The sequence below is a fragment of the Mytilus galloprovincialis genome, chromosome 1, assembly GCF_965363235.1.
Source record: "Mytilus galloprovincialis chromosome 1, xbMytGall1.hap1.1, whole genome shotgun sequence".
Lineage (NCBI taxonomy): Eukaryota > Metazoa > Mollusca > Bivalvia > Mytilida > Mytilidae > Mytilus > Mytilus galloprovincialis.
This window is the reverse complement of record NC_134838.1, coordinates 130512128-130539530: the sequence shown is the minus strand read 5'-3', so window position 1 is coordinate 130539530 and position 27403 is coordinate 130512128. Positions and strand designations below refer to the sequence as shown.

Genomic DNA, 27403 nt, shown 5'->3' with positions numbered 1-27403 from the left:
GAAAAGTCAGAAGAATACATCCTTAAGCATTTTTAACTTTGTAACAATTTGCTCTACTTCAGATTGTTTTTAATTTTTATCAATGCATGATTCTGTGGTCAAGTAAGCTGGATTATCAAACTTTAATTCCATAAAGGAGATAACAAGTGCTATTATCACAACAGTTTAAAAGCAAATGTCCCTTTACATGATTTATTTATGTTTCTTAAAATTAATTGCTATTGATAATTTTACCCCCTTCTTCTGTAGCATTTTGATTGGTTGCAGCGTTTTATTTTGGCTCTATAAAAGATATCAAGACTAAGTTCATTCCAATTTAAGCTTTGTTGTTTTAATTTTTTTTTTTACAAATATTGAGCTATGAATCAGTTACTCCAAGGAAAATACCAAATGAAAGTTCCATATCAAATGGCCAAAGTCAAAAGCTTGAACACATCAAATGGATGGAAAACAACTCTCGTATTAAAAAATAACTATATCTAAAGAGAAGTAAAAGATACTGAAGGGACATTCAGAAATCAGAAGTAGAAAACCAAGTGACAAAAAAAAACATGACCAAAAGACAAAATGCAACATAGGAAACTAAAGACTTGGCAAATCAAACCCCACCAAAAACAGCAGATTATCTATGAATTGTTAACCATACTTTGGGTTTTAGTCAAACTCACATTATAATTCATACAATCCAATTTACGAAAAACAAATAGGACAGACAAAAACCAACAACAACAACTGAATCACAGACTCCTGACTTGGGACAGGCACATAATGGATAAAAAAGAAGATGTGGTATGATTGCCAATGAGACAGCTCTCCACAAGAGACCAAATGACACAGGAATTAACAGCTATAGGTCACTGTACAGCCTTCAACAATGAGCAAAGCCCATACCGAATAGTCAGCTATAGAAGGCCCTGAAATAACTAATGTAAAACAAGAAAAACAAGAAAAACTAACGGCCTAATAAATGTACAAACAAGAATGTGTCCATTTAAGTACACGGATGCCCTAATCGCACTATCATTTTCTATGATCAGTGGACCATGAAATTGGAGTTAAATTAGAAAGAATATATCATAGGGAACATGTGTACTAAGTTTCAAGTTGATTGGACATCAACTTCATCAAAAACTACCTTGACCAAAAAACTTTAACCTGAAGCGGGACAGACGGACAATCTAAAATCCTTTAATTGCTCCTGTTCTGCACTGTAAATATACCTGACGCCTGACGCGTCCGGACGCGTTCAAAATTTGTACACTGAATGTTCAATATTTTAACGTCATATGTTCATGCTTAGAGACGAGTTCAAAGTTTTAACGTTTGTGTTAACAATATTAACATGTGTGTTCAGACACAGTGAACACCTGTGTTCAAAGTCTGATCTAAAAAAGAAGATAGTTGTTTGTCCGATTTTCTATCCTTCTAATTGGCAAATTTACAAAGAAATTCATTAAAAAATATGAATATAAACGCAGGATGATGATCTTGTGAATTTATAACTAATAATTTAGTACTTGTGAAATATTAAACTTCCAAGCTGGCATATATGTATAGTTTATGAACTTATTTGATTATTATTACTAGTTTTACTATAAGTGACATAATTATGCATATCAATGAGGCCTGTTATGATGATATCGTAATAAAAATATGTCCATGTTTATCTTATTTCATGATCCGTTCAGTTTATTAACATTACATGTTCAATCAGTGTTCAAATCGTTCGAAAGTTTGAACACCTCACGTTAAAAAAATATACCAGGGTACCAAATACCGGAAACAGTTATCGGCTGGTGATTTAGGCGGTTAAATGAAAAATGGATACACATAAGGAAGAGAGCTTGAGAAGGGACTTCTATCCCACATGAACAGGAAAGAAGTGAGTAACAAGTAAGGATAATCTCTATAGGTTGTTCGATGGCTTCCTTGTTATTTTCTCATGTCAGATATATATTTGTCAAATATTCATAACTGTTATATCCAAATTTTCAATATTCAACATAAGACGAATTAAAGAACAGGATTTAGATTAAACGTAAATAACTGTCAGCTTGTTCTGATGATTTCCTAAACTGATGAATAACCAGTCTGTGATCGTCTGTCTTTATTACGGAATAAATGATGATTTTTGACATCCACGTATATTAGCTGAACACTAAAATGAAACACAAAGGCATTAAAAACTGAACACCACACATTCAATTGATGAACACTAAGTGTTAAGAACTCTAACATCAAGTGTTCAAAAATGAAACACAAAGGCATTTTATAAAAAAACTGAACACCACACATTCAATTGATGAACACTAAGTGTTAAGAACTCTAACATCAAGTGTTCAAAAGTGAAACACAAAAGCATCAAAAACTGAACACCACACATTCAAATAATGAACACTAGTGTAAACATTTGGAACACCATCTTTGACTTAGAAAATGCATTCGTTTTTTTTTTATTTGTAGGAATCGTTAGATTGAAATGTTTGAATTAGGAACCGGTAGCTAATAATCCATAAAGGTCATTTCTGCATGCTATAAAGTGTTGGAAAAAAGAAAGATGTCAAAAAGGTATAACAATATATATATATCATTTCTATATCTGTATACCTTAGGTCAAGAAATCGACTTTTGTAATTTATAATGTCAAAACTTGCATTTCACTGCCATAGAATATCAATTTGTACTCTAGTATATATCGAAATTAAAGCATAACAACCATTGCATAATCTGATGCTTTATGAAATTTAAAGCTCTCTTCTATTAATTTTAAATTTTATTTTGCAGGATATATAGGCTCATAGACATTACTTGTTTTGGAGGATTTTGACATTGGAAGTTGATAACAACACATAAAATGCCATCCAGTTGATAGCTTTAAGTGAAGACGCACTGAAAAGTGGAGCGTACATTGTATGTGATCGTACAAGAACTGTTGGAATTTGCAAACTTTTAAACTTTCATTGTGACAAATATCTATATCATAAACTATCTTATCACATTGACATGCTTTTTTGGTTAGGATACACATGATGTAGCAATTAACTATCTTGTCATGTACATGTAGGGGAAAATCACTATTTGTGAAATATTTAAGTCAGCCTAAAAACATTATGTATGTGATTTCACTGACTGTTACTTGTGATATCATAAGGTGTTCTTGTGTACTTTTCTTACATATATGCTCATTTGATTATATAAAGAATTACTTGTTAAAATATGTTTTATTGTTGTATTTTGCCTGATTGAGCATAGTTAACAGTTTATAACAGTTTAATTAAGTTTAGTTCTTATGGAAAATTATGTACGCTTAACAATAGAACATGTTCCACATTTGAACACCAACAATTTGAACACCTATGTCAACTGTTCTGAATGTAAACGTCTGGTGTTCTGAATCTTAACATTTTGGTTTTTAAACATGTTCTGTGTGTTCAAAAAGTGTTACATGGCTGTTGAACGCGTCGACGTATTCAGATTTTGAACATTAGGACATGTTCAATCGTTGAACACTAGTGTTAAGGTCTCTAACATCAATTGTTCAAAAATGAAACACAAAGGCATTACAAACTGAACACAACACATTCATTTGATGAACACTAGTGTTAACATTTGGAACACATTACACTTTCAAAAAGTGTTACAAAAAAGCGTTCAAGCAGTGTTCTATTTATTAACACTTAGATATACAGTGTGATATGTCGCGCATCAGAACAGGAGCAATTAAAGGATTTAATTTTAACTAGATATCATTGAGATGGGAGCCATCTCTGTGGGCCCCGCTGTGAATAATGTGCATTAAAAAATTGTATCTTTACCATAGGACATGGGTTTGTCAACTGAAATCAAAGTTTTTGACCTTGACCTTTGACCTAGGAAGTTGTAAATAAATTATGACACACCCTTTGGTGTTGGTTTATAAACATGTCAAGTATAAACTTTGAAATGATAACGGTTCTCTTGATATAGAGTGGACACGATCTTCACCATAGGACATGGGGTTGTCAACTGAAACCAAAGTTTTTGACCTTGACCTTTGACCTAGGAAGTTGCACATAAATTATGACACACCCTTTGGTGTTGGTTTATATACATGTCAAGTATAAACTTTGAAATGATAACGGTTCTCAAGATATAGAGCGGACACGATCTTCACCACAGGACACAGGGTTGTCAACTGAAACCTAAGTTTTTTTACCTTGACCTTTGACCTAGGAAGTTGTACATACATCATGACACGCCCTCTGGTGGTGGTTAATAAACATGTAAAGTATTAAGAATGAAATCATAATGGTTCTCTAGATATGGAGCGGACACAAAGTGTTACGGACGGACGGATGGACAGACTGATCACTATAGGGCGACCCACCTTTGGTGGGGCCCTAATTAGATTGGACAGACGGATGAACGAACAGTCGAACCGACGCACAGACCAGAAAACATAATGCCCCTCTACTATCGTAGGTGGGGCATAAAATTGAAAGAAAAAAACAAATATGTAACAACGCAACAAATGACAATCACTGAATTACAGGCTCCTGATTTGGGACAGACACATACATACAGAATGTGGCGGGGTTAAACATGTTAGCAGGATCCCAACCCTCCCCTAACATGGGAGGTTGTAACAGTACAACATAAGAACGAACTATAAAATCAGTTGAAAAAGGCTTGACTCATCAGATAGATACAGATAGAAATACATATAACAAAAACATGTGGATGTGACTGGGTACTTGTACATCCCAACAACAAAAAGACACTAAGTAAAGATCTGAGAGTACTCACAGTTACTGACAGCTAGTTCAAAGCCATTAACAACTAATATAACCAGGTGCTCCGCAGGGCGCAGCTTTATACGACCGCAGAGGTTGAACCCTGAACGGTTGGGGCAAGTATGGACACAACATTCAAGCTGGATTCAGCTCTAAATTTGGATTGTGATTAAATAGTTGACACAGCATAGGTTTCGGACACAGAATGAATGTGGTCTAATGAACTTAAAATATTTTGTTTGCCTTTGAGCAATTCACTATGCTGTTGAATATTAATCCTCTCAAAAAATGTTTGAAGAAATTTTCTTTTTATTTATGAAATCTGAAATGAGAAAAATTTAACCCCCCCCTTTTTTTTCACATTCCCCTTTCCCTTTTTCCAAAACTGATCTCAATTCAAATTTCTAATGGAGTTTGAAACAATAACTACTCATTTAAATACATCATAAAATATTCAAATGTAACAAAAGGTGCTTGTTATCACTGAATGGTAAAGATTGTTTTAATTAATCAGTTGGTAGTTAAAGTGAATATACATTGTTTATTGTATTAAACAATGATTTAAGTTGATTCAACTACTATTCTGGACAAAGAAAGATAACTCCAATCAATTGAAAATTTCTTGCTATTGCACAATATTGTGCAATTAGATATTTCTTGTTATTGCGCAATACTGTGCAATTGAAAATATTTGCTATTGCACAACACTGTGCAATTGAAGATTTCTTGCTATTGCACAATACTGTGCAATTGAAAATTTCTTGCTATTGCACAATACTGTGCAATTGAAGATTTCTTGCTATTGCTGAATACTGTGCAATTGAAAATTTCTTGCTATTGCACAATACTTAATATAATAATTTTGGATCCTGATTTGAACCAACTTGAAAACTGGGCCCATAAACAAAAATCTAAGTACATGTTTAGATTCAGCATATCAAAAAAGCCCAAAAATTCAATTTTTGTTAAAATGATTTTGGACCCTTTGGACTTTAATGTAGACCAATTTGAAAACGGGACTAAAAATTAAAGAAACTACATACACAGTTAGATTTGGCATATCAAAGAACCCCAATTATTCAATTTTTGATGAAATCAAACAAAGTTTAATTTTGGACCCCGATTTGGACCAACTTGAAAACTGGGCCAATAATCAAAAATCTAAGTACATGTTTAGATTCAGCATATTAAAGAACCCCAAGGATTCAATTTTTGTTAAAATCAAACTAAGTTTAATTTTGAACCCTTTGGACCTTAATGTAGACCAATTTGAAAACGGGACCAAAAATTAAGAATCTACATACACAGTTAAATTTAGCAAATCAAAGAACCCCAATTATTCAATTTTTGATGAAATCAACAAAGTTCAATTTTTTCCCTTTGGGCCCCTTATTCCTAAACTGTTGGGACCAAAACTCCCAAAATCAATCCCAACCTTCCTTTTGTGGTCATAAAGTGTGAGCTAGGGCTCCGTGTTGAAGGCCGTACTTTGACCTATAATGGTTTACTTTTTAAATTGTTATTTGTATGGAGAGTTGTCTCATTGGCACTCACACCACATCTTCCTATATCTATAAACCTTGTGTTTAAATTCCACTGATATCTATTTACTTATACTTAAGTTGTGGTGCGAAAACCAAGAATAATGCTTATTTGGGCCCTTTTTTGGCCCCTAATTCCTAAACTGTTGGAACCAAAACTCCAAAAATCAATCCCAACCTTCCTTTTGTGGTCATAAACCTTATGTCAAAATTTCATAGATTTCTATTCACTTTAACTAAAGTTATAGTGCGAAAACCAAGAAAATGCTTATTTGGGCCCTTTTTGGCCCCTAATTCCTAAAATGTTGGGACCAAAACTCCCAAAATCAATCCCAACCTTACATTTGTGGTCATAAACCTTGTGTCAAAATTTCATCAATTTCTATTCATTTTTACTAAAGTTAGAGTGCGAAAACTAAAAGTATTCGGACGACGACGACGCAAGACGACGACGACGCCAACGTGATAGCAATATACGACGAAAAATTTAAATTTTTGCGGTCGTATAAAAAATCATACATCTAAGACTAAATTATCAATCAGTACACATCCAACATTCAACGAATTTAGTGTAAAGACATCATAAACAGTCAGAGAACAACATGACCTTGTGCAATGCCAAGATACAGGAGTCGTCAGATTGTAGATCCATAAAAGTGCATATGTATCATATAACTATAATATTTAGTTTGCTTTTAATTTACTGATAACAAAATCAATATTAATACCAATAAAAACAATATTCAAAGATCTAATGACAGTGTTGAATTGGTAACCTTTTAGAAAAATTTATTTAAAGGATAGATAAGTTTACCAGGATCATTTCTCCATTTCCAGCATGGTAAACAATATCTCTGTAAAAATGAGGATGTGGCAAGTTTAAACCAGGTTTGTGAGTGCTCAACCATCCCTGGGAAAACAGTGAAATACAACACAACATTAATGACACCAACATTGCTAATATATGTGGTATGATTGTTAATGAAACAACTCTTCACAAGAGACCGACTGACACAAAAATTAACAACTATATGTCACAGTACGGCCTTCAGTAATAAGCAAAGCCCATACTGCATAGTCAGCTATAAAAGGCCCCGAAATGACAAATGTAAAACAATTCAAATGTGTTAACATTAAATTATATTGTGTCTCTTCCTCAACTTTAGGTAGTTATGAGTTGTTAGATTATTCATTTGTATAACATGTTTTAATTAGTTCATCATTCAGGATTTCTTCAACAATTTTTCCAACCTAAAAGGATTTATCAGTGTTATATTTTACTGAAGTATCCGTCACAAGGGACTGCACATCCAATGCAAATATACGTCATTACGCCACCAGATTTATCAGTTACAACCAAAAGAACAATAATAAAAACTGTGTATATATCTGTCAGCGGTAGATAAAGAGTTGAGAATATGTTTATGCAAAATATCTATGAGTTTAACTGGTTCATATCTAAATTAACTTGCTTTATACACAAAATTACTCAAAAATTTAGGGTGAGATATCCAATTTCAAACAAGAATCTATCGGTTCAGCCAAACTTTCCTTATCAAATCTTTGTATCTACAAAAGCCTAGTAAAGGTTTTTAATTAATTTGTGGTAACAAAATCCCTGATTAATTAATTTACCAGTTACAAGTAAATTTTGTTCACTGATATCTAAAATGTGACTACAGACATTGGCAGAGCAACAAGTTATGAAATATACATACCATAAGAACATCACCTTCTAAAAAGGGAAAGTTAACTATCGATGAAAAATAAGCTCTTTTGTTGTAAATTCTTGTACACAGATTCTAGTGAGAAACTGAAATATTTAAATCTAGAAAGGGACAATTATTGCTGTATGTATAAGATTTATGTAAAGTTACCTTTGGTAAATTTCTGCAGTAAAATTACCGGTATAAAATTCCTGATTATTTTAATCAAAATATCATTATTGTCAAACCATGAATCATCAAGGTGACCACAGTAAGTGATTTTAAAATTATCAATTAAATGTAATTAAAAATGGATCTTGACCAAGACTGGCCAAAAACTCTGATGAATAAATATACAGAAATAGTCTGCTATTATTATTAAATGGTTTCATTTGGTGCCCATAGTAATACTTACAACATGTTGATATCCTTTAATGCCAAAACATACATAGATATTGTCCAGGAGAAAATTTACAGCTATAATCATCTCATTACAGTTCCAGTAAGTGTAACTAGCTTATTTTTCCTTACAGTAGAATGCTTTACGAGTTGAAGCAAATAAATTTGAAATCAAAATTTTCATTAAGCTTGTCACTGAACTAGTATACATTTTTGTTTAGGGGCCACCTGAAGCACGCCTCCGGATGTGGGATTTTCTCGCTACATTGAAGACCCATTGGTGGCCTTTGGCTGTTATCTGCTCTTTGGTCAGGTTGTTGTCTCCTTAACACATTCCCCATTTCCATTCTCAATTTTATAATACATTTGTCTATTGTTGTAGCTAGTATGTTGAACAATTTGGACCTTGACAAATAGGTTAAACTAACTTTACATCTTGTTTATATTCAGGTCATGGCATCTAGTAAGCCTATACAGTGTGGACCTTGTCAAGAAGGAAAAGTAAACACTAAAGCTGACATCTGGTGTTACAACTGTGAAGAAGGATTATGTTCAACATGTTCCAGTCATCATAAAAAATTCAAAGGAACATGTGATCATAAAACTATTGATATCAAAAGTTATAAACCCTCAACCCAAGCTATCACTACAGAATGTGATAAACATGACCAACAGCTTAACTTGTATTGTCCCAGTCATTTAGTGCCTTGCTGTGATGAATGTGTTTCCACCAGTCATTCAAAGTGTACGGGAATAAAAAGTTTAGCTAGTGTGGTGGAGAAAACTAAAATTGAAAAGTCCACACAATCTGTACAAAAACAAATTGACTCTATAAAGCATTTCCTAGATAAATTGATTAACAACAAATCAAAAAACATTAAAAGGTGTGAAAAAGAAAATGATAACATAAAAGAATTAATTTTTAAAATTCGCAAGGACATAAATAAACATTTAACCCACCTAGAGAAGAAATTATGCAATGGGGCAGATACTATCTGGATTCAGGAAAAATCAAAAGCAAAAGATTTAATAACTGAAATTGAAGGAAAACGGAATAACTTAAAGGAAATGCAAGACCAGTTACAAACAGTCATACCACACACTTCAAAACTCCAATCATTTCTAGGAGTACATCAGATTGAACAACAAGTACATCAATGTCAGCGATATGTTGATGATCTGGAAAATGATGGTGGGGCGAAAGAATTTAACATCAAAATGAAGCTAAGTGAAGAAATGGAAAACATACTTAGCAAGTTAAAATCATTAGAATCCCTAGGAAAAGTAATGGTTGTTAAAACAGACATGACTTTAGAAACAAGTGTGAGGAGGAAAGCACAAGTAGAATCAAGAGAACAATCCAACATAAACAACATGACCATGAATATAGAGACAAAGATAGAGATCAACACAGAGAAGTGTATCAGTGACATAACTTGTCTGATGGACGGAAGAGTTATAGTAGTGGAAGAGGCTGGTGAAGTTAACCTACTTACTTCTGATGGCAAACTACAGAAACAGTTACCTATACCTGGTAAAGCCTGGAGTGTCACACAGATCAATCAGAACACTATAGCCATAACTTATCCATGGGAAAAAGCCATTAAGATCTTCAATATGGAGAATGAAACAGTTACCAAAGTTATCACATTAGACAAAGAATGCTGGGGTTTATCATTCTACAATAATTCCCTGGCTGTTGGTTTGAGCAATGAAGAAATCCGTATTATAGACTTGAAAGGAAATACACTGAAGTCAATACAAGTCAAGAGTACATCAAACCTGTGGAACCTTGTTTATTGTAATGACAGAGTAATCTATAGGGACTATAATGGTAATGCAGTATACTGTTATGATGAATCAGGTAAACAGATCTGGCAATATACACAGGATTTAAAGGGACCAAGAGGACTTTGTATAGATACTTATGGTAACATTATTGTAGCAGACTATTACTCTGGTAAGATAGTACTTATATCAAAAGATGGACAGAATAGTAAAGTACTGATTGGTAAAGAGGGTGGACTGAAGTATCCTGGGTGTATTTGTTTTAAACATAATGAGTCTTCAGGTTTTATTTGTGATAACAGGGGCACATACTTGGCAACATTCAATTTATCTTCTTAATACTGTAATAACATATGCATTGCTAAATCTAATGATATAGCCTCTCTTTGACACTACAACCTATTATATATATTCATTCATCATTCAATCGTGGACTTAGTCAATTGGAGTTGGTGTCCGTGATTTTGGACCATCCAGTGAAATCAACTTATAGTTTTAAACATTTAAATTATGTTTTAGACTGCATTTTAGTAAAAGTAGAAATTTTTTCACAAGGAAAATATAAACTCTCATGTACTTTTGTTCCAATCTTTTAAAAACACTCAATATGATGGCATACAAGAAATAAAGGACACATTAATGCATTGTACAATGACCCTTTTTATGGACTTTTATTATATTCTACTAATCTTTATTTACTGTACTTTTGTGATGCATGTTTTCGTATTGTATTGTATAAAAATTGAATAAAAACAAGATTTCATAAGATTACAAATTATACAACTATTCAAAAGAAACAGATGTAAGCAACTATAGGCCACTATACACCATTCAAAAATAAGCAAAACTCATATAGTATTTATAGTATTAAAGCAAAAAATTACCCAGACATTTGTTAATCACATTTATGTATAGGACTTAACTTTGATTGATGAACTGTATAATATATAGTACTATACTTTTGTACACTTCTGATCAGGTAACGAAGCCACAAGACAACAATTAACATATAAATAATTGTCAGAAACATTTCTGATATTTACAAAAAGGAAATGGGGGAATGTGTCAAGGAGACAACCACCCAATAATAAACCTTTGATGTAAATTTAATATATATCTGATTTATAAGAATTTGTACACATGAACACCTAAAATACATTTTTCCATATAAACAATATTTTATCGGTGCATCACTCTTTTAAAATATCATATTTTTACAAATTTGATAAAAACCTGGCAAGAATACTATATGTGAAAGTGCTAACAATGAATGCAATTTTCTATATAATTAATATTTCCATGGGCTTTAATAACTCTTTTGAAAATAGTTAATTGGCACTAGTTCTGAGACATTGCTGATATAAACGGTAAAACCTATGATACAAGTTTTATAAAAATCTGGCAACAATTGTACACATGAGAATGCTAACAAGAACAGACACACAAACAGACTGATGCCAGGTTTTTCTATGCCCCCCCCCCCCCCCGAAATGCATTGACAAATTGATTGCCAATGTTGACCTTTACAGGATCTGCTTACCCTTCTGGAGCACCTGAGATCACCCCTAGTGTTTGGTGGGGTTCGTGTTGTTTATTCTTTAGTTATCTATGTTGTGTCGTGTGTACCATTGTTTTTCTGTCTTTCTTTTTCATTTTTAGCCTTGGCGTTGTCAGTTTGTTTTAGATTTATGAGTTTGACTGTCCCTTTGGTATCTTTCGTCCCTCTTTTACATCCTCTTTTGTTTACAATACATCTTTTTTATATACAAAGTAAAGAATTTAAAAAGTATTTATTGAAAAATCAGTTAAAAGAATCATACATATATGCATACAAAAGAAGAAAAACAAATTGGACAAACATAACAAAAACATAATGCCCCTACAGTACCATCCAAAAATATCGATTCAATATCTTTTTTCTCCGTTATGCGTGTTTCTCGGAATCACACCGAGTACGGCGGATTTCACTCCTAAATTCCTCAAAAGATTCTCTCCCAACACTGTGTGGCTGTTAATTGGTTTATTGCCCATGGGATGTACTTGAAATTAGCGACGCGTGACAACATAATTGGATTACCCAGATGTGCTTTAAAATCACGGTATTATAAATTGAGCAAATGTTTTCCTTTCTTTGACAGATAAAGATGCGACAATATCATTTAGAATAAGATAATTATTATCTTATACGTTTTTGTCTTATGCCATTATCTTAAAATAAAACGTACATACGAAAAAGTATGAAGAAAATACTTGTTATTTTGTGTTTTTATTACAGTCCAGTCAGGTCATACATTGTGTTTTTTCAACAAGGACGATTTTGCCACAATTAGTATCTTTTATAACTTATTCAATAAGCAATATCGGCGCATTATTATAAATTGTTCATTATTTAAAAATCAAGTGGCTATTATATAAAATCATGTTGTTTTTGCTGTAACACGGTTCATCGGATCATCAAGTAAATTTAATTTATTTATCAATGTAAAATATTATGTTTCACCACCTCGGTACATTTATACAGACTTGAATAATTTAAATTACAAACAGAAACTGCAAAATGACAACTCTGTTGAACAAAGGAAATAATTTCAAGTGATATTGATAGCGCTCGTCATTTTCGTATTTCACGGAACGTTTTTCAAATTAACGAAAGTATTTATATCAATTTCGTCATTTAAATTTGGAAAGTGTAAAAATATTTTCACATTAAAGTGCTATAATTCTACCTGTCTCCATGTGTTTGACAAGTTTATGACGCTCAATCATTTTACTTTTACAAAAGATGTTAAAAGTTGTGATGATAAGTAATCCGCTCATGCTATCTGATAGGTCACTAATCCTTTAATTATTAATAAAATTTATCACACCTCATAATTGCCCATCATTATATTCTATTCCAGTTAAATCGGTCATCATTTCATTTTTCAAAATTTCCCAACCGCCTACAATTGGCAGTTCTTTATCATATTATTGTCATTTGAAAACAATTAATCACCCCGGACAATTTCCATCACAATTTCAATTAATACATCATCAACTGTGAATTTATATCATTAACCATGGATGTATAACTAATGTTTAGGTCTACTTTCTTTTTTGAAAGATAAAATATTAAAATTCATATAGTTAAAGATTTGATCTCGTTTATTCGGATAAGAATTATTTTATAGATTCCTATTAATCAATTGTAAAAGGACCTTGCACAAAAATGTCGTTCTGCAACTTTAGAAACCATGAATGGAATTTTCCCACGGTCGTCTAGAAAGGTCACCTGAGTTTACTGTTACGCGATATTATTTCCCGCCCTTTAAAAAGCTTGTGCTGAGGATAAAGTTGATGTTAACTATTTTTAGCATTTAACATTGTAAAGTAAGTCAAGATCAAGTTCAACCCAAACTGTTGACAACTGAGATGTGTATCGTGGAATTGTCTTCGCACGGCAAATAATTGTTTTTTAAAATCTTTTATATGATCACTGTTTAAACTACACAAATTTACATTAATTTTGCGAAAATAAATATTTTACAACGACGAATTATTGCAGCTGTAGAAGTATTCCTGATGTAACCAAAATGACTGATTATCCTACAGTACTGCCAACAAATACTGTAAAAGGAAAATGCCGTCATTATTAAGCATAAGGAATGGTGAATAATATTTCCCTTTTCAGTTGAACATACAAAACTTTCAGACACGTAATTTTTATGATTTTCTTTAAACTGCTCTTATTAATTTAGCGAAAGTTTCCGGTTATTTTTACACAATTTAAGTATGTTTATTTCGTTAATAAAATTTTAATTTACTGGTGAAGACATCGAGGTCAAAATTAAGTAGTTTTCTTTTTTTTTTTAAAACTTAAATGCAATTGAAAGAATTAACAACAACCTTTTGCTTTAAAATCTTTTATTCATTCCAGCAATTAGATAATCGTAAAAAGAAAATGCCATTGACTTACACAATTATTACGGGGCTATTATTATGCCTAATGAATGGTGAATAAATTTTTCTTTTTACTTGCGTATATACAACACTTTTAGACAAATAATTTTGAAATAAAGACTTTAACTTTGAAGCAGAATATTTGGTTTTTAACATATTCCACTATATTTTATAATCCTTTTGTTTAAAGCAAGTACATAAAGGTAAAGATATTTTTAGATTGTCTAACAAAAAATACGAAAATATTTTGACTTATTATTACCACAAATTAAATTTAATTAGTATAGAAGAAATTTTAAATTATACACCTGTTTGACACTTACAATGATACAGTAGACCGGAAATATAATTCTTTATTACTTCAACCTTTACCTGTCAGGTAATCCAATTACCCTATCAGTCGAGTGCCGGTAGAGATCAAAGTAGGATAAGGGCAATTAATTCCTTGGTGTAGAGAGTGAGCTCGTTATCACAATAAACATTTACCTGATTTTGGGAGAGATTACTCCCAAATTCCTCCAAACATTTTGGGAGGAATATCGGAGTTTTCGGAGTGACTCCGACATTTTCCTTGGGGTAAGGTGTGGGAGAGTTGGTTCTCTTGAAGGGTACTGTAGGTGGGGCATCAATAAATTTGAGTAACATATACTTTTTTAAGTGTTGAAAAGTGTTTGAAAGGTGAATGCAATATAGTCCAAACTCCTAGGGTAGGAGAATAATACTAAAACATTTCAAACAATGCTTGACACCTTTCTTTTGGTAAGGACTTAAAATTGAATTCTAAGATTTCTTTTGATTTTTTGGTTCCATCAGAATGACATGTACTGTTATACTTTTTGAAGTATTTCTTATCTAAAACTGAAATGATATCTCACTAAACATGCTAAAGCTGTTACCTGTTGCTGAATTAGTAAGATGACAGAGTCCTTCCAATATATTCTTCTCTTCTCCACTGATTTCTATACAACACAAATAGGATACATCCTAAAATGAAAAATAGAGAAAAATCTTATAACAAAATAATGTAACATTGCTAGCACTGACCGTGCTTTATAATAGATAGTCCAGGTTGTTAAAAACTCCTATCATTAACATTACTAGCATGACAATAATTCAATTCATTCAAATCTTTATTAATGTTACCTTTAATTTAACCTTCAGTGGCAATGTGCTCTACATGCGTCCCAAACGTGGTTCATACATTAAAAGAAAAGAATGTCAACATTGAAATGTGAAACAAGGGAGACACTAGAAACCTTGTTGAATGACACATAAATCATTCTTTAATATACAGGTTAAACAATGATTTTAGTAAGTATAATTTTAACCTCTAATATGAAATCAAATAAAACAAAATATGATTGCTTGCTTTGTTTTGAATATTCAATTAGAGTTATATGACTGTCTGCAGTCTTTTGGGGTCATCTCCATAGATAATGCAATGGTGTGTAGTGGGGTTGTGTCCCTCCTTAGTACAGGTAGAACATATAAATCCAAAATAATCAACTGAGCTAGAGAATCAATTCTTTGGCTCAGTGGGTTAACGCACTGACTGTCACGCTGGCGACCGGGTTGACGATGTAAATTTGTAGAGTCGATACATGCTCTTCGGTTACAGGTGTTTAGTCTATAAAACAGGGTTGGCAAAGTATTACCCAACCGGAAATTCCCGGGTCCGGGTTTTCCCGGGCTGGGCAATACTCCTAGAAATGGGGAATACTGGGCATTACTGGGCAATATGATTTTTTAAGCTTATTTCAATATAAAATAGTAAAGTTTTGGTGTAGTTTCATAGTATAACAGCAAAATATATACTTTTTATACAGATAACCATTGACAGTCATTTCTAAAAGAATGAAAAATTCAATTTCATGTAGCCTTAATACAAGGGTTGCACATTTAAGGAAACCTTGTTAATTACCAAGCATTGTTTCAATAATCTATACTTTGAAAAAAATAATTATTGCAACGTTTAAGTGAATTGATAATTTGGGCAAATGACATTTGCGCCGATTTTGAAATGTTGTTTATTCTTTAGTTTTCTATGTTGTGTCTATGGAAAGCCAACGGGGTCAAAATTCTTACTTCGTAACTTGTCAATTTGTAACTTGTATTAACTGTGTGATTTGTCAATTTGTATATTGCTGTTTTGTAACTTGTCGATTCGTTAAATGTCGATTTGTAAATTGTCAACTTGTGTATTGATGTTTTGAAACTTGTCGATTCGTAAATTGTCAATTTGTATATTGATGTTTTGTAACTTGTCGATTCGTTAAATGTCAATGCGTGATTTGTCAATGTGTGAAATGTCATCGTTGTATTATGCTAACGATCATTATGACGACAGATGGCGCTCGGTTTCTTCTTCGGTGTATAAGCCTTCTGTAAATAGGAGCACCTCCATATGGAATATATATACCTAAGTAATTTTAATCAATCAATTACAGCAAATGCGTCTAAAAGAAAGCAAAACAAAAATTGCATGTTTACAGGATCCCAGTTTTATTTTATTTACTCACGTGGACTTTCGTTCGAGAACGGAAACTATAAGAATACATCCCGTCTAGTCAAGTCCCTCGACGTAATCGATCTCTCCTAATTGCGAGGTAATTGAAATAGTCGTTGGTCCGTGGAATATAACGACTGGATTATTCAGGTAAATACAATAAGGAAATGTGGTAATAAACCGTATGATTGCCAATGAGACAACTATCAACCAAAGCAAAGTTCAAATAAAGTCGATGTAAGCAAGTATAGGCAACATACGGCCTTCAACAATGAGAAAACATAATACCAAATAGTCGCCTATAAAAGGCTACATCATTACTGGAAAACCCAGGTTCTAGTAATAAACGTATCTATTAATCCTAAAATGCTATTATCGGTTCATTTTATTCTGACAGGAGGGGAAAGGGCTGACATATATATATTGATACACATGCCTACTGAATTTTTCTGGTCAAGAAGCTTAAAAATTGCCGCTACCAGATTCCCGTTCTATAAAAATTTACAACCAAAAAGATCAAAATATTCACGAGTCCCTCGATCGCAACAGCTGCTTATTAACGCCTAGTATTCCCAATATGATCCCCACCCGGTGACACACCTCCTTATAGCCCGGCAACCTTACCAAATCTTATATTTTGTTGATCGGATCGTTAATTAACCGAAATGATTCACGATGTTAATCAATAAAGCTAAAAAAAATTAATGTGCATGTCATGTAAAATAAAAAAAATCATTTGCAATGAATTCGTAACAATATAATCCTAACTCAATTGACAAACCATGCTGTATTCCGCCTGGCTTTTCTGTCGAGCAGTCAACCATGATCCCAGGTCGGGTTGTTGTCCCTTTGACACATTCCCCATTTCCATTGTCAATTTTAAGTAGGTGACGCGTGTAGTAAAAAATAAACAGTTTCATAGTTTTACGATCATGGTCATTAACAAACTATCCAGAGGGAAAACCTCCTAATATATTTCGATCTAGTACCATGATTATCTAGATTTGTATCTGTATCTGTAGGAAAACGTTGTGGATAACGATAGACAGAGCCGTCGATGTATTGACGATGCACGAGAGCAGCTCCTGAACGACTGTCAACGCTCGCGGTTTGCGCACTACAGTTTCTTCAAGGTGGTTCCACTCGAATACTGTTTTTACGAAAAATAAGTTGGAATATTGTGGTATTTTGCTCGTTGAGATCTCAAAACACTTTATGAAGTTCTTGATATGCAATTTTTTTCAATACATTTCTTGACTGATAATTGTTCAATCGTGCCCTTGCCCTTGGCAGCAATTGATTGTCATTTTTTGGACGAGCTTTTTTTTAATTGTCTGGCTCTATAGCACTGAAAAACTTTCTTATCAGGAATCCTAGTGTTAATTTTGACTTCTTGACTACGTTGCATTTTTGGAAATATTGGTAGTCCAATTTATAGGTTCTCGTTTAGTTTTCTGGTTCCTTTAGATTTTATTACAAAATAGTGCATATTCAATACAGTTTTAATATATAACTACATTAATTAAGTAACTCATTTAAAAAAAAAACATTCAGTTTGTCTTTGCAAAGTTCAAATATGATTTAATAAACTGTAACATCTTTTATCTTCATTACTCAGGAGCCAAATAAATAAAGAATGTTCGTCTATTTGCTTCATGATTAAAACATCATTAGAGAATTGCATTCTTTTCTGAAATTTTTATATTGAGATTATAATATTAAGGAATAATAAGTGTCAAACCATTTCTCCCATTCATGATACATTTAGTTCAAAATTCGCGGCCCAGGACACTATTAGTATAGTTTTCAAGCACCGTCTTATATTTCATGTATTAAGTCTTATTTTGACCCGCTTAAATATTAAGTATAAATTTCCTGCCAAGTGACAGTAATATATTTACGAAGTTGATAAGGAAGCCCGTTCTAGCGACACATCTTTGATATCTTAATACAGGATCCCATCCCAGGTTTGAAGACCCCGATATACATGCATGCTATATAAAACAAACAATGTAATTATCTATTTGTTTTCTTTTATATAAATGTGCTTTACATAATTGATTTAAATTACATTGGTATATATTCCATATGCCGGTGCTCCTACTTACAGGAGGCTTATACACCGTAGAAGAAACCGAGCGCCATCTGTCTTCATAATGATCGTTAGCATAATACAACGATGACATTTCACACATTGGCATTTAACGAATCGACAAGTTACAAAACATCAATATACAAATTGACAATTTACGAATCAACAAGTTACAAAACATTAATATACAAATAGACAATATACAAATCGACATTAAACAAATCGACAAGTTACAAAACAGCAATATACAAATTGACAATTAACGAACCGACAAGTTACAAAACATCAATATACAAATAGACAATATACAAATCGACATTTAACAAATCGACAAGTTACAAAACAGCAATATACAAATTGACAATTAACGAATCGACAAGTTACAAAACATCAATATACAAATAGACAATATACAATATACAAATCGACATTTAACAAATCAACAAGTTACAAAACAGCAATATACAAATTGACAAATCACACAGTTACAAGTTACAAATTGACAAGTTACGAAGTAGGAATTTTGACCCCGTTGGCTTTCCATATGTGTCATGTGTACTATTGTTTTTCTGTTTGTCTTTTTCATTTTTAGCCATGGCGTTGTCAGTTTGTTTTAGATTTACGAGTTTGACTGTCCCTTTGGTATCTTTCGTCCCTCTTTTACAGGTAAGTTCATACTTTTACATTAGCTGAGCACAGAGTATACAGACAAATCAAGTGACATTGCAATTGGCAAATGGCTATCCCAATGTTTTGGGTTACCCTAAATGAAATCGATGACTGCTTCACGTTTGACATTGTCTGACGCTCCGATCCTTATGATGACAAATGTCATACATTCTTAAACAACATACAAGTACACATTCCATAACAGTCAACCAATTTGTGATGGCGTCCATAAAATTTAAGAAGGGATGAATTCAACTTCACCATTTTGAACTCTTGGTTTAATAGCTTACTTGTAAGAAAATGCGAGCTTACTTGTGAGAAAATGCGAGCCCCCACAAGAACGTATGCCAGACAAAGAAAAGATGACCTTCGTTATTGACAAAAACGCCAAAATATAGAAAAGACGAAATCATAAGAAAGGAATATATTAGATGTGTTGCCTATACATACTCGGCAAGAACAGATTTATGATTTGAATGTATTCCTTTTTTTATGGATTTGAATGCTGAACATATATTTTTAATTCGTCATTTAAGTATCAACAAAGTGCTTTTATCTTAGGTTTTTACTTCTTTCTTGATTTTAAGCAGGAGACAATAGTTATATACATGTTATGATTGACAATTCATAACATGTACAACTGGCTAACAGAGGAGGTCTTTAATGTTAAATGAAAATAACATTACTGGGATGGAGAGTTGTCCCATTGGCACTCATACCACATCTTCTTTTATCATTTCACCTGTATTTACCTGTTATTTACCTGTATAAAAATTGGCGCAAATGAAAAAAAAATTGGCGCAAATGAAAGAAAAAATCGGCGCAAATGAAATGCAGATTGGGGCAAATGCAAAACGCCGGATAATTTAAATGTTATACATTCATACATTTGTCATATTGCTAATTAACATCCTAAGGGGTCATGCCATTAACACTTATAAAATTGAAAGGACTGATTATTGTTACATAAACAAATCTGCATTCTAATCAGAATAATTACTTACTAATTAGTGACAGTACATATACATTATTTAAATGAATTTTTTCTTACATGTAATTTTTAATTTTTAATAGAAGTTATATTTATTTTAAAAAAAAAGTTTTTTGCTTTATGATTTAGTTTTACCAATCCAGACAAACAAAAAGGTTCTTTAATGTGTAAAATTTGTGTTTGATCACTGAATCCTCTATAAAATTCAGACAAGTATTTTATATTACCCAGTATTGCCCATCATTACCCACTAAAACCCAGTAAAACCCGGGTTTTCCCAGTATTTCCCACTGGGCTGGGCAATACTCATAAAACCCGGGATGTGGATTCATTATTTTTCATTGTTAACCAATTTTCGAGGCCAATTTCGAGGCTTTCATTGGTACAGGTGAACCATAAGTTTAAATGTTCAACGAATTGCAAAATTTCTGTATGCTTTGTATGATATTGGCAAAACCAAGAAATCAAATATAGATAAAACTAAAAAGTGCAAGTTTTCCTCAATCCACGAAAAATTGATACCTACATAAATAAATGAATCCACAGTATGAGCTTTTTTCAGTGTTGAATGCAATATGGGGACCTATAATTGTTTACATCCTTGACCTTTGATCTTTGATGTATAAATGCCACATTGTTAATCATCATTGATCATACCTAACCTCATTACTTTTATGAAAACATTTACCTGAATCTGACAATAATTTTGTGTAGCTCTGTAACATGCCTTAATACTTTTATCTGTTGAATGTAATGGAATCCTATAGTCCCATCTGTCCTCCATTTTGAAACGTTTTGCATGCCAAATGTGTGTTTCTAACCAAATATGCTTCCTCTGTCGTCGCTGATATTCCTCAAGTAGATTTTTAGGTCGACGTCTATGTTTTCTACTTGGACGCTTTGGATTTGATGTAATTTTATCATACTGAAAAAAATATGAACAAAATAAGTGTTTTACAAATGCACTAATTTTAGAATATATTTAATCTAAACATGCTAAATGTTAGTTTGAATTTTAACATAATGATTTAATTCCATATATTTCTCATCTGCATTGTCCCATTAACCTTGTGTTTAGGAAGAACTTGATCTGTGTTTTATGGTAATAAGCATTGTGTAGGGGGAGGGTTGTCTCCTTCAAACTGGTTTAATGCTGCCACATTCTTTATGTGTCTGTCCCAAGTCAGGAGCTTATAATTCAGTGGTTGTTTGTTTATTTGTTTTTCATTCATTATTTATGTACTGTAATAAGCCTATTAGTTTTCTTTTTTGAATTGTTTTACATTGTCATTTCAAGACCTTTTATAGCTGACTATGTAGTATGGGGTTTTCTCATTTTTGACATACAGTGACCTATAGTTGTTAATTTCTGTGTCATAATGTCTCTTTTGGAGAGTTGTGGCCTTGGCAATTATACGACATCTTCTTATTTTTATATCCTGTATAAGTTTCAAAAGGTTTGGTTGAGGCAAACTGAAGTTAGAGAATTATTTTTTGGACATACAGACTGACAAGAGATACACTTAATGCCACCTTCAATGTGGCATGGGCATACAATTGAATTCTTAGGAATAATGCCTATAAAAATTTATAACATTTATATTTTTTCTCAGACTTTACAAAAAATAAATAAAAATATTATTTGAAAATTACATATAAAACTTTAAATAGTAGCATTTCAAGTATGTTTCATGGAAAAAGGTTCAATAATTATAATTTTTTTTTTTTTTTTTAAATATACTTTGATCAAGACTGACATGCTGATGTGAATTGTATACATTCTAGCTGCAAGGTGTTCGTCCATGGGAAAAATGTCCCCATACCAGAGTATATAACACCAAGCTGGCTTATCTCTTACTTCTATGTACTACATGCTGAGAAAAGTAACAACATCTATCTATTTTAATGAAACTTGGTATGATGAGGTTTGAAATCAAATATTGACATAGTGGCATACTTCAACCATGAAGCTGTCACTACTATTTTAAAAGTTAAGCATGAGTTTAATAATCAATATAAGTTATTACAATACTGATAATAACCTCTTTCCTTGCTATGTTTTGTAGTCTTCTAGGTAAACGTTTGATGTTATGACTCATGGCTCGTCTCCTCATGTGGATGGGAAGTGATTGGAAAACCTTTCTGGCCCCTGTATTCTTCTTTATTTCTTCAGCTAAAGCTTCTATCTCATTGGCTCTACTCTGTGCATATTGCATAATGCCAACTTCTGCAAAATATAAAGGTAATATATTACTGGTATTTACATTGGCACTCATACCACATCTTCCTATATCTATTTAGACTGCCACTATACAATTTCACAGAAGAGAGAAACTTGAGACAATTGTTATTTGACAACCTTCAGTACCATAAACATACAGATCAAACACATCTTTTCATTCTTTAAATGGTTGTGTGGTCTGACCAGATACTTACATGGCCCTCAGAGATTGATTGATTTTCAAGTGTTTAAAAGCCACTTGTAGCACTGTTTCCTATATCAGGTTGGTCTCCTTTTAATGGCAGGGAAAGCAAGAGTGCATAGAGAAACCTTAACACTCAGCAGGAAAACAGGACTCCTTGTAAATTAAGATGAAAATCTAACCCATCTGGAGCACAGCTTTTACCTTCTGGTCTTTTGATCTTTCTAACAAAAAAATTGCCTTCCTCTATAATATATTCTTATTGAGTCTAGAGCACAGCTTTTACCTTTTGGTCTTTCCAACAAAACATTTGCCTTCCTCTTCATTCCTCTGTTTTGACCATAGGAATTCTGAAAAAGAAATGTTCAAGGTTTTGACTATCAGTAAAATATACAGTATTATTTTCCTCATTATTAACAATTGTTTGTGGCTTTTCTGTTACACAATGGGTGCCACTAATGGAACAGTGACTTGTTTTACCTTTCTGAGTCACATGATGTTCAGACCAAATATGTTCTACAGTGGATTGTTGTGGGTACCAGTCTATGAGGATATAGGACACAAATACTTCATTTCAAAATTTCAACAACAAAAATCTGAAAATAACCCTCGGATAAGCACATAAAATCGTATATAATATTTTCCCATGAAATATATATAGTAACCTACATTGTACAAATGATTATGACTTACATCATGTATATAGGGAAATACTACGATATATCTGAATAACAAGAGGCTGTCTTGTGACAGCAACCTAAATTTTCTGCAAAAGTCTCACCCTTTTTTAAGAAAAAATATATCGATAAAATTGAAAGTGTACAAAAGAGAGCTACAAAACAAATACCTGGACTTAAAAACCTAAGCTACGAAGAAAGGCTAAAGAAATTAAAACTACCAACACCAGCGTTCAGAAGAATAAGAGGGGACATGATTGAAACTTATGAGATCATACACAATAAATATGACCCGGAAACTAGTACTTTCCTTAAACTAATGTCGAGCACAGAGAATAGGCACAGTACAAGAACAAATAGTAGTAAAACCATACATCAAAGGTTTAATACTAATCTTAGGAAAAACAGTTTTACGGTGAGAATAGCAAAAACCTGGAACAAACTACCAGAAAAAGTGGTTAAGGTTTCCGTCTGTTAATGCCTTTAAAAACAGACTTGACAATCATTGGAAAAATGAGGAACTATATTATTCTGATTACCACGCAGTTATAACTGGAAGCAGCAGTAACAGTAATAATTTTGACCTAATTTATGAGTCTGGTGAAGAGGAGCCGTGAGGATCCTGTACCAGAAAACATCTTTAAGTAAGTAATTGAACAGTAGGGCAAGTATGAACACAACATTTAAGCTTCACACAGCTCTAAATTAGGATTGTGATTTGATATTTAAAATAGATTATATGGATTATTAAAGTCATAAGAAACCTCAAAATAAAAAAAAATAATGTTTTTTATAACTCAATGGATAGTTTTCATTGTAAAACTTATGTACATATACTTTTTTCTGAAGAAAATTCTTTAATTTATTCATATTTAGAATAAGTTTACTTTTTTGAATTGCTTCCTTCCAGCAAGCAATTCCCCCGATATATTTTCCGTATGCAAGGTGACCTCAGTGTGACCCATCTCGTAAAAATACAGTGACCACAATACGCATGGATGTCCTTAAAATAAACTATTAACTGAATTTACATGTTAAACACGTGCTCAATTTCCATGCGTTTTTGTTAATTTTTCTTCAATTGTTGACAAACAGGTGACAATCGTTAACCTTCGGCTTCAAAACACGAACTTAAATTACCTGCCATATTTTCACAACAACACTGACCAATTGAAAAAAAAATTGAAGATCATACGAAATTTACACGAAAAAAATTATAAATTCGAGCACAGAAGACTAAGTTTATGATGTTTGTATGCATTGGTTTAAGAATTGGAAGAACGTTATTTTTCACCGGTCACTCGTTTCTTATGACTTTAACTAATTAATAATGAAAATGATATTTGCAAATCTGAACTCTAAACAGGATCATGTAAAAATTAAACATTAACATACAAAACAAAAATAAAATACCACATAACAACTGTGACATCTACCTTCATAACACACATGACTTAACAAAAAATAGTTGTAAAGAAATTTTGATGTTATTACTGGTTCATGGAATAAGTTAGAGTTATTTCCCTTTAAACAGAAATATGGTTTAACATAGTACTCTACATAAGATAGGATTCAAAGTTCAAATTCTCTCAAATGAGATATGATGTAACACAATGTATATCTATTTTCAAATAATAATCAAATATAATTATATATATATCCAAATATTTTTTCTTTCATTTGTCACAAACCATTAAAGTCTAATACAGATCTGCAACTAATTAATTTTAACAACTTGATTAATTAATAATTAATTCTTTATTCCGTAAGCAAATATACAGCTCACAGGATTAAATTAAATGTAATCAAATATATCCTTCAACAAAAATAGATGATTATCTAATTAAAGGAGTTCACTAAATATACAGCATTTAGAAAGCTAGTTTACACAGAATAACAAACAAAACTATCACAAAATTCTTTTAAAAAATTACCAAAATGTTTTTAAAACTAGAGGCTCTAAAGAGCCTGTGTCGCTCACCTTGGTCTATGTGCATATTTAACAATGGACACAGATGGATTCATGACAAAATTGTGTTTTGGTGATATTGATGTGTATGTTGATCTTTCTTTACTTAACATTCTTGCTGCTTACAATTATCTCCATCTATAATGAACTTGGCCCAGTTAGTTTCAGTGGAAAATGTTAGTGAAAATTTACAAATTTTATGAAAATTGTTTAAAATTGACTATAAAGGGCAATAACTCCTTAGGGGGTCAATTGACCATTTTGGTCATGTTGACTTACTTTGAGGTCTTATTATGCTGTACATTATTGCTGTTACAGTTTATCTCTATCTATAATATTCAAGATAATAACAAAAATTCTAATGCAATTAATTTGTAACAATTGTTCTGATTGGATGACAGCAAGCGTAAAATTCTCTATCTCCCTGTCTGTAACTAAGGAAGCCGACATTTTAAATTTCGGAATGTATCGGCATGTTATTTCTACTATAATAAACAAAAAACTCACTTATTGCGCCTAAACATCTTCTTTTTAACAAATTTTATTACATTCTGAAGCGGCACAAAAGCCAGAAAAAGCCTGGTGTTTATGTTTGACGCCGGAAGCATACCTATGACGTCACCTAGTGTAGGGACCAAAAAAGATAACATTTTTTCGCGGAATTTTCTTTTATGAAGATTTTACACTGAAATAATGATTGAAATTTAATTATAAACTTGTTTTGCATTAGAATAGAGATAACTGTATTGTATTTGAAGCTTTTCGGGCGTCCATTGGTAGTTTTACTGTCGCAAATACGAGTTTACCTGTCTCCGCTCAGCGTCGCCAGGTAAACTAAATTTGCGACAATAAAACTACCGATGGACGTCCTTAAAGCTTCAAATACAATACAATTATCTCTTAAACAGCAAAAATTCATAAAAATAAACAATTCAGGGGCAACAACCTATAAACAACGCATTGTCAGATTCATCTGAAAATTTCAGGGCAGATAGATCTTGACCTGATAAACAATTTAGATTTGCTCTAAATGCTTTGTTTTTTGAGTTATAAGCCAAAAACTGCATTTTACCCCTATATTCTAATTCAACTGGAATTTGAATTAAAATTGGGCGCGAACATGTAGAGAGCGAACGTGCACCCCGCGAGGTGCGAACATGAAGGGTGCGAAAGTGTATTCTTCTTCTTCTTCTTTATAATTCAGCACTTCATCAACATACTGATGATAACGTGCCGGGCACTGATTTTACTATGCCACGCGTGCGTGGATATAAATTTTATTTACAGTGAAAAAATACAAAAATAAAAATAAAAATTTCAACATTTATAACTTCTTTTTCTTCTGTTTTTGTACTATACATTTTGGTTAAAACTATATACATTGTGGAATTTATTTAAATGTTTATTGAGAACAGATATTGGAATCTGTTCTTGGAAGCTTTCAAGAGTAGTACATTGAACTGCAGCTACTGGGAGAAGGTTCCATTGCAAGATTGTTCTAGGGTAGAATGAGTACTTGTATGAGTCTTTAGTGGTTTGTATGGGTCTGAAAGAGTAAATATGTGAATGTTGTCGTGTTCTTGTATTAGATTGTGTAAGTAGGTCTGTCGGATATATGGCAACAAGATGATGTATAATTTTGTAGAGGAAAATGATGCGGTTTGTAGCATTTCAGTGACTGAGCTGGTGTTATGGTATCTGTTGCAGGTGTACCTTGCTGCTCTGCGCTGGACCATCTCAAGTTGGTGTGTTTGAGATTTGGTGTGCGAGTCCCAGACGCAGCTGCTGTATTCTAGCTTTGGTCTTACTAGTGCAATGTATGCTTTTTCTTTGACTGTTTTTGAGTTGACTTTTAGATTTCTTTTAATAAAGTTCAGCTTTTGTGTGGCTGCAGCTGTGATATTGTTTACATGTTTGTTCCATTTGAGATC

General features: G+C 32.5%; 1 protein-coding gene and 1 pseudogene across 3 annotated transcripts in view; one reads left to right on the top strand and one right to left on the bottom strand.

Annotated features, from left to right (window-relative positions):
- Nucleotides 1-10981, top strand: part of LOC143059895 (uncharacterized) — an 82040-nt gene extending 71059 nt beyond the window's left edge. For 2 of the 3 annotated variants that reach the window (XM_076233493.1, XM_076233492.1), the window contains exon 2: nucleotides 8869-10981. In XM_076233493.1, the coding sequence (XP_076089608.1) occupies nucleotides 8872-10545 (1674 nt within the window). In that variant the 5' untranslated portion in view covers nucleotides 8869-8871 and the 3' untranslated portion in view covers nucleotides 10546-10981. Of the gene's footprint in view, nucleotides 1-2463; nucleotides 2569-2784; nucleotides 3183-8868 lie in introns of those variants that run through there. The other variant, XR_012973679.1, reaches the window with a different exon arrangement.
- LOC143067214 (ribonucleases P/MRP protein subunit POP1-like) overlaps nucleotides 1-27403 on the bottom strand; it is a 54496-nt pseudogene that overhangs the window by 26362 nt on the left and 731 nt on the right.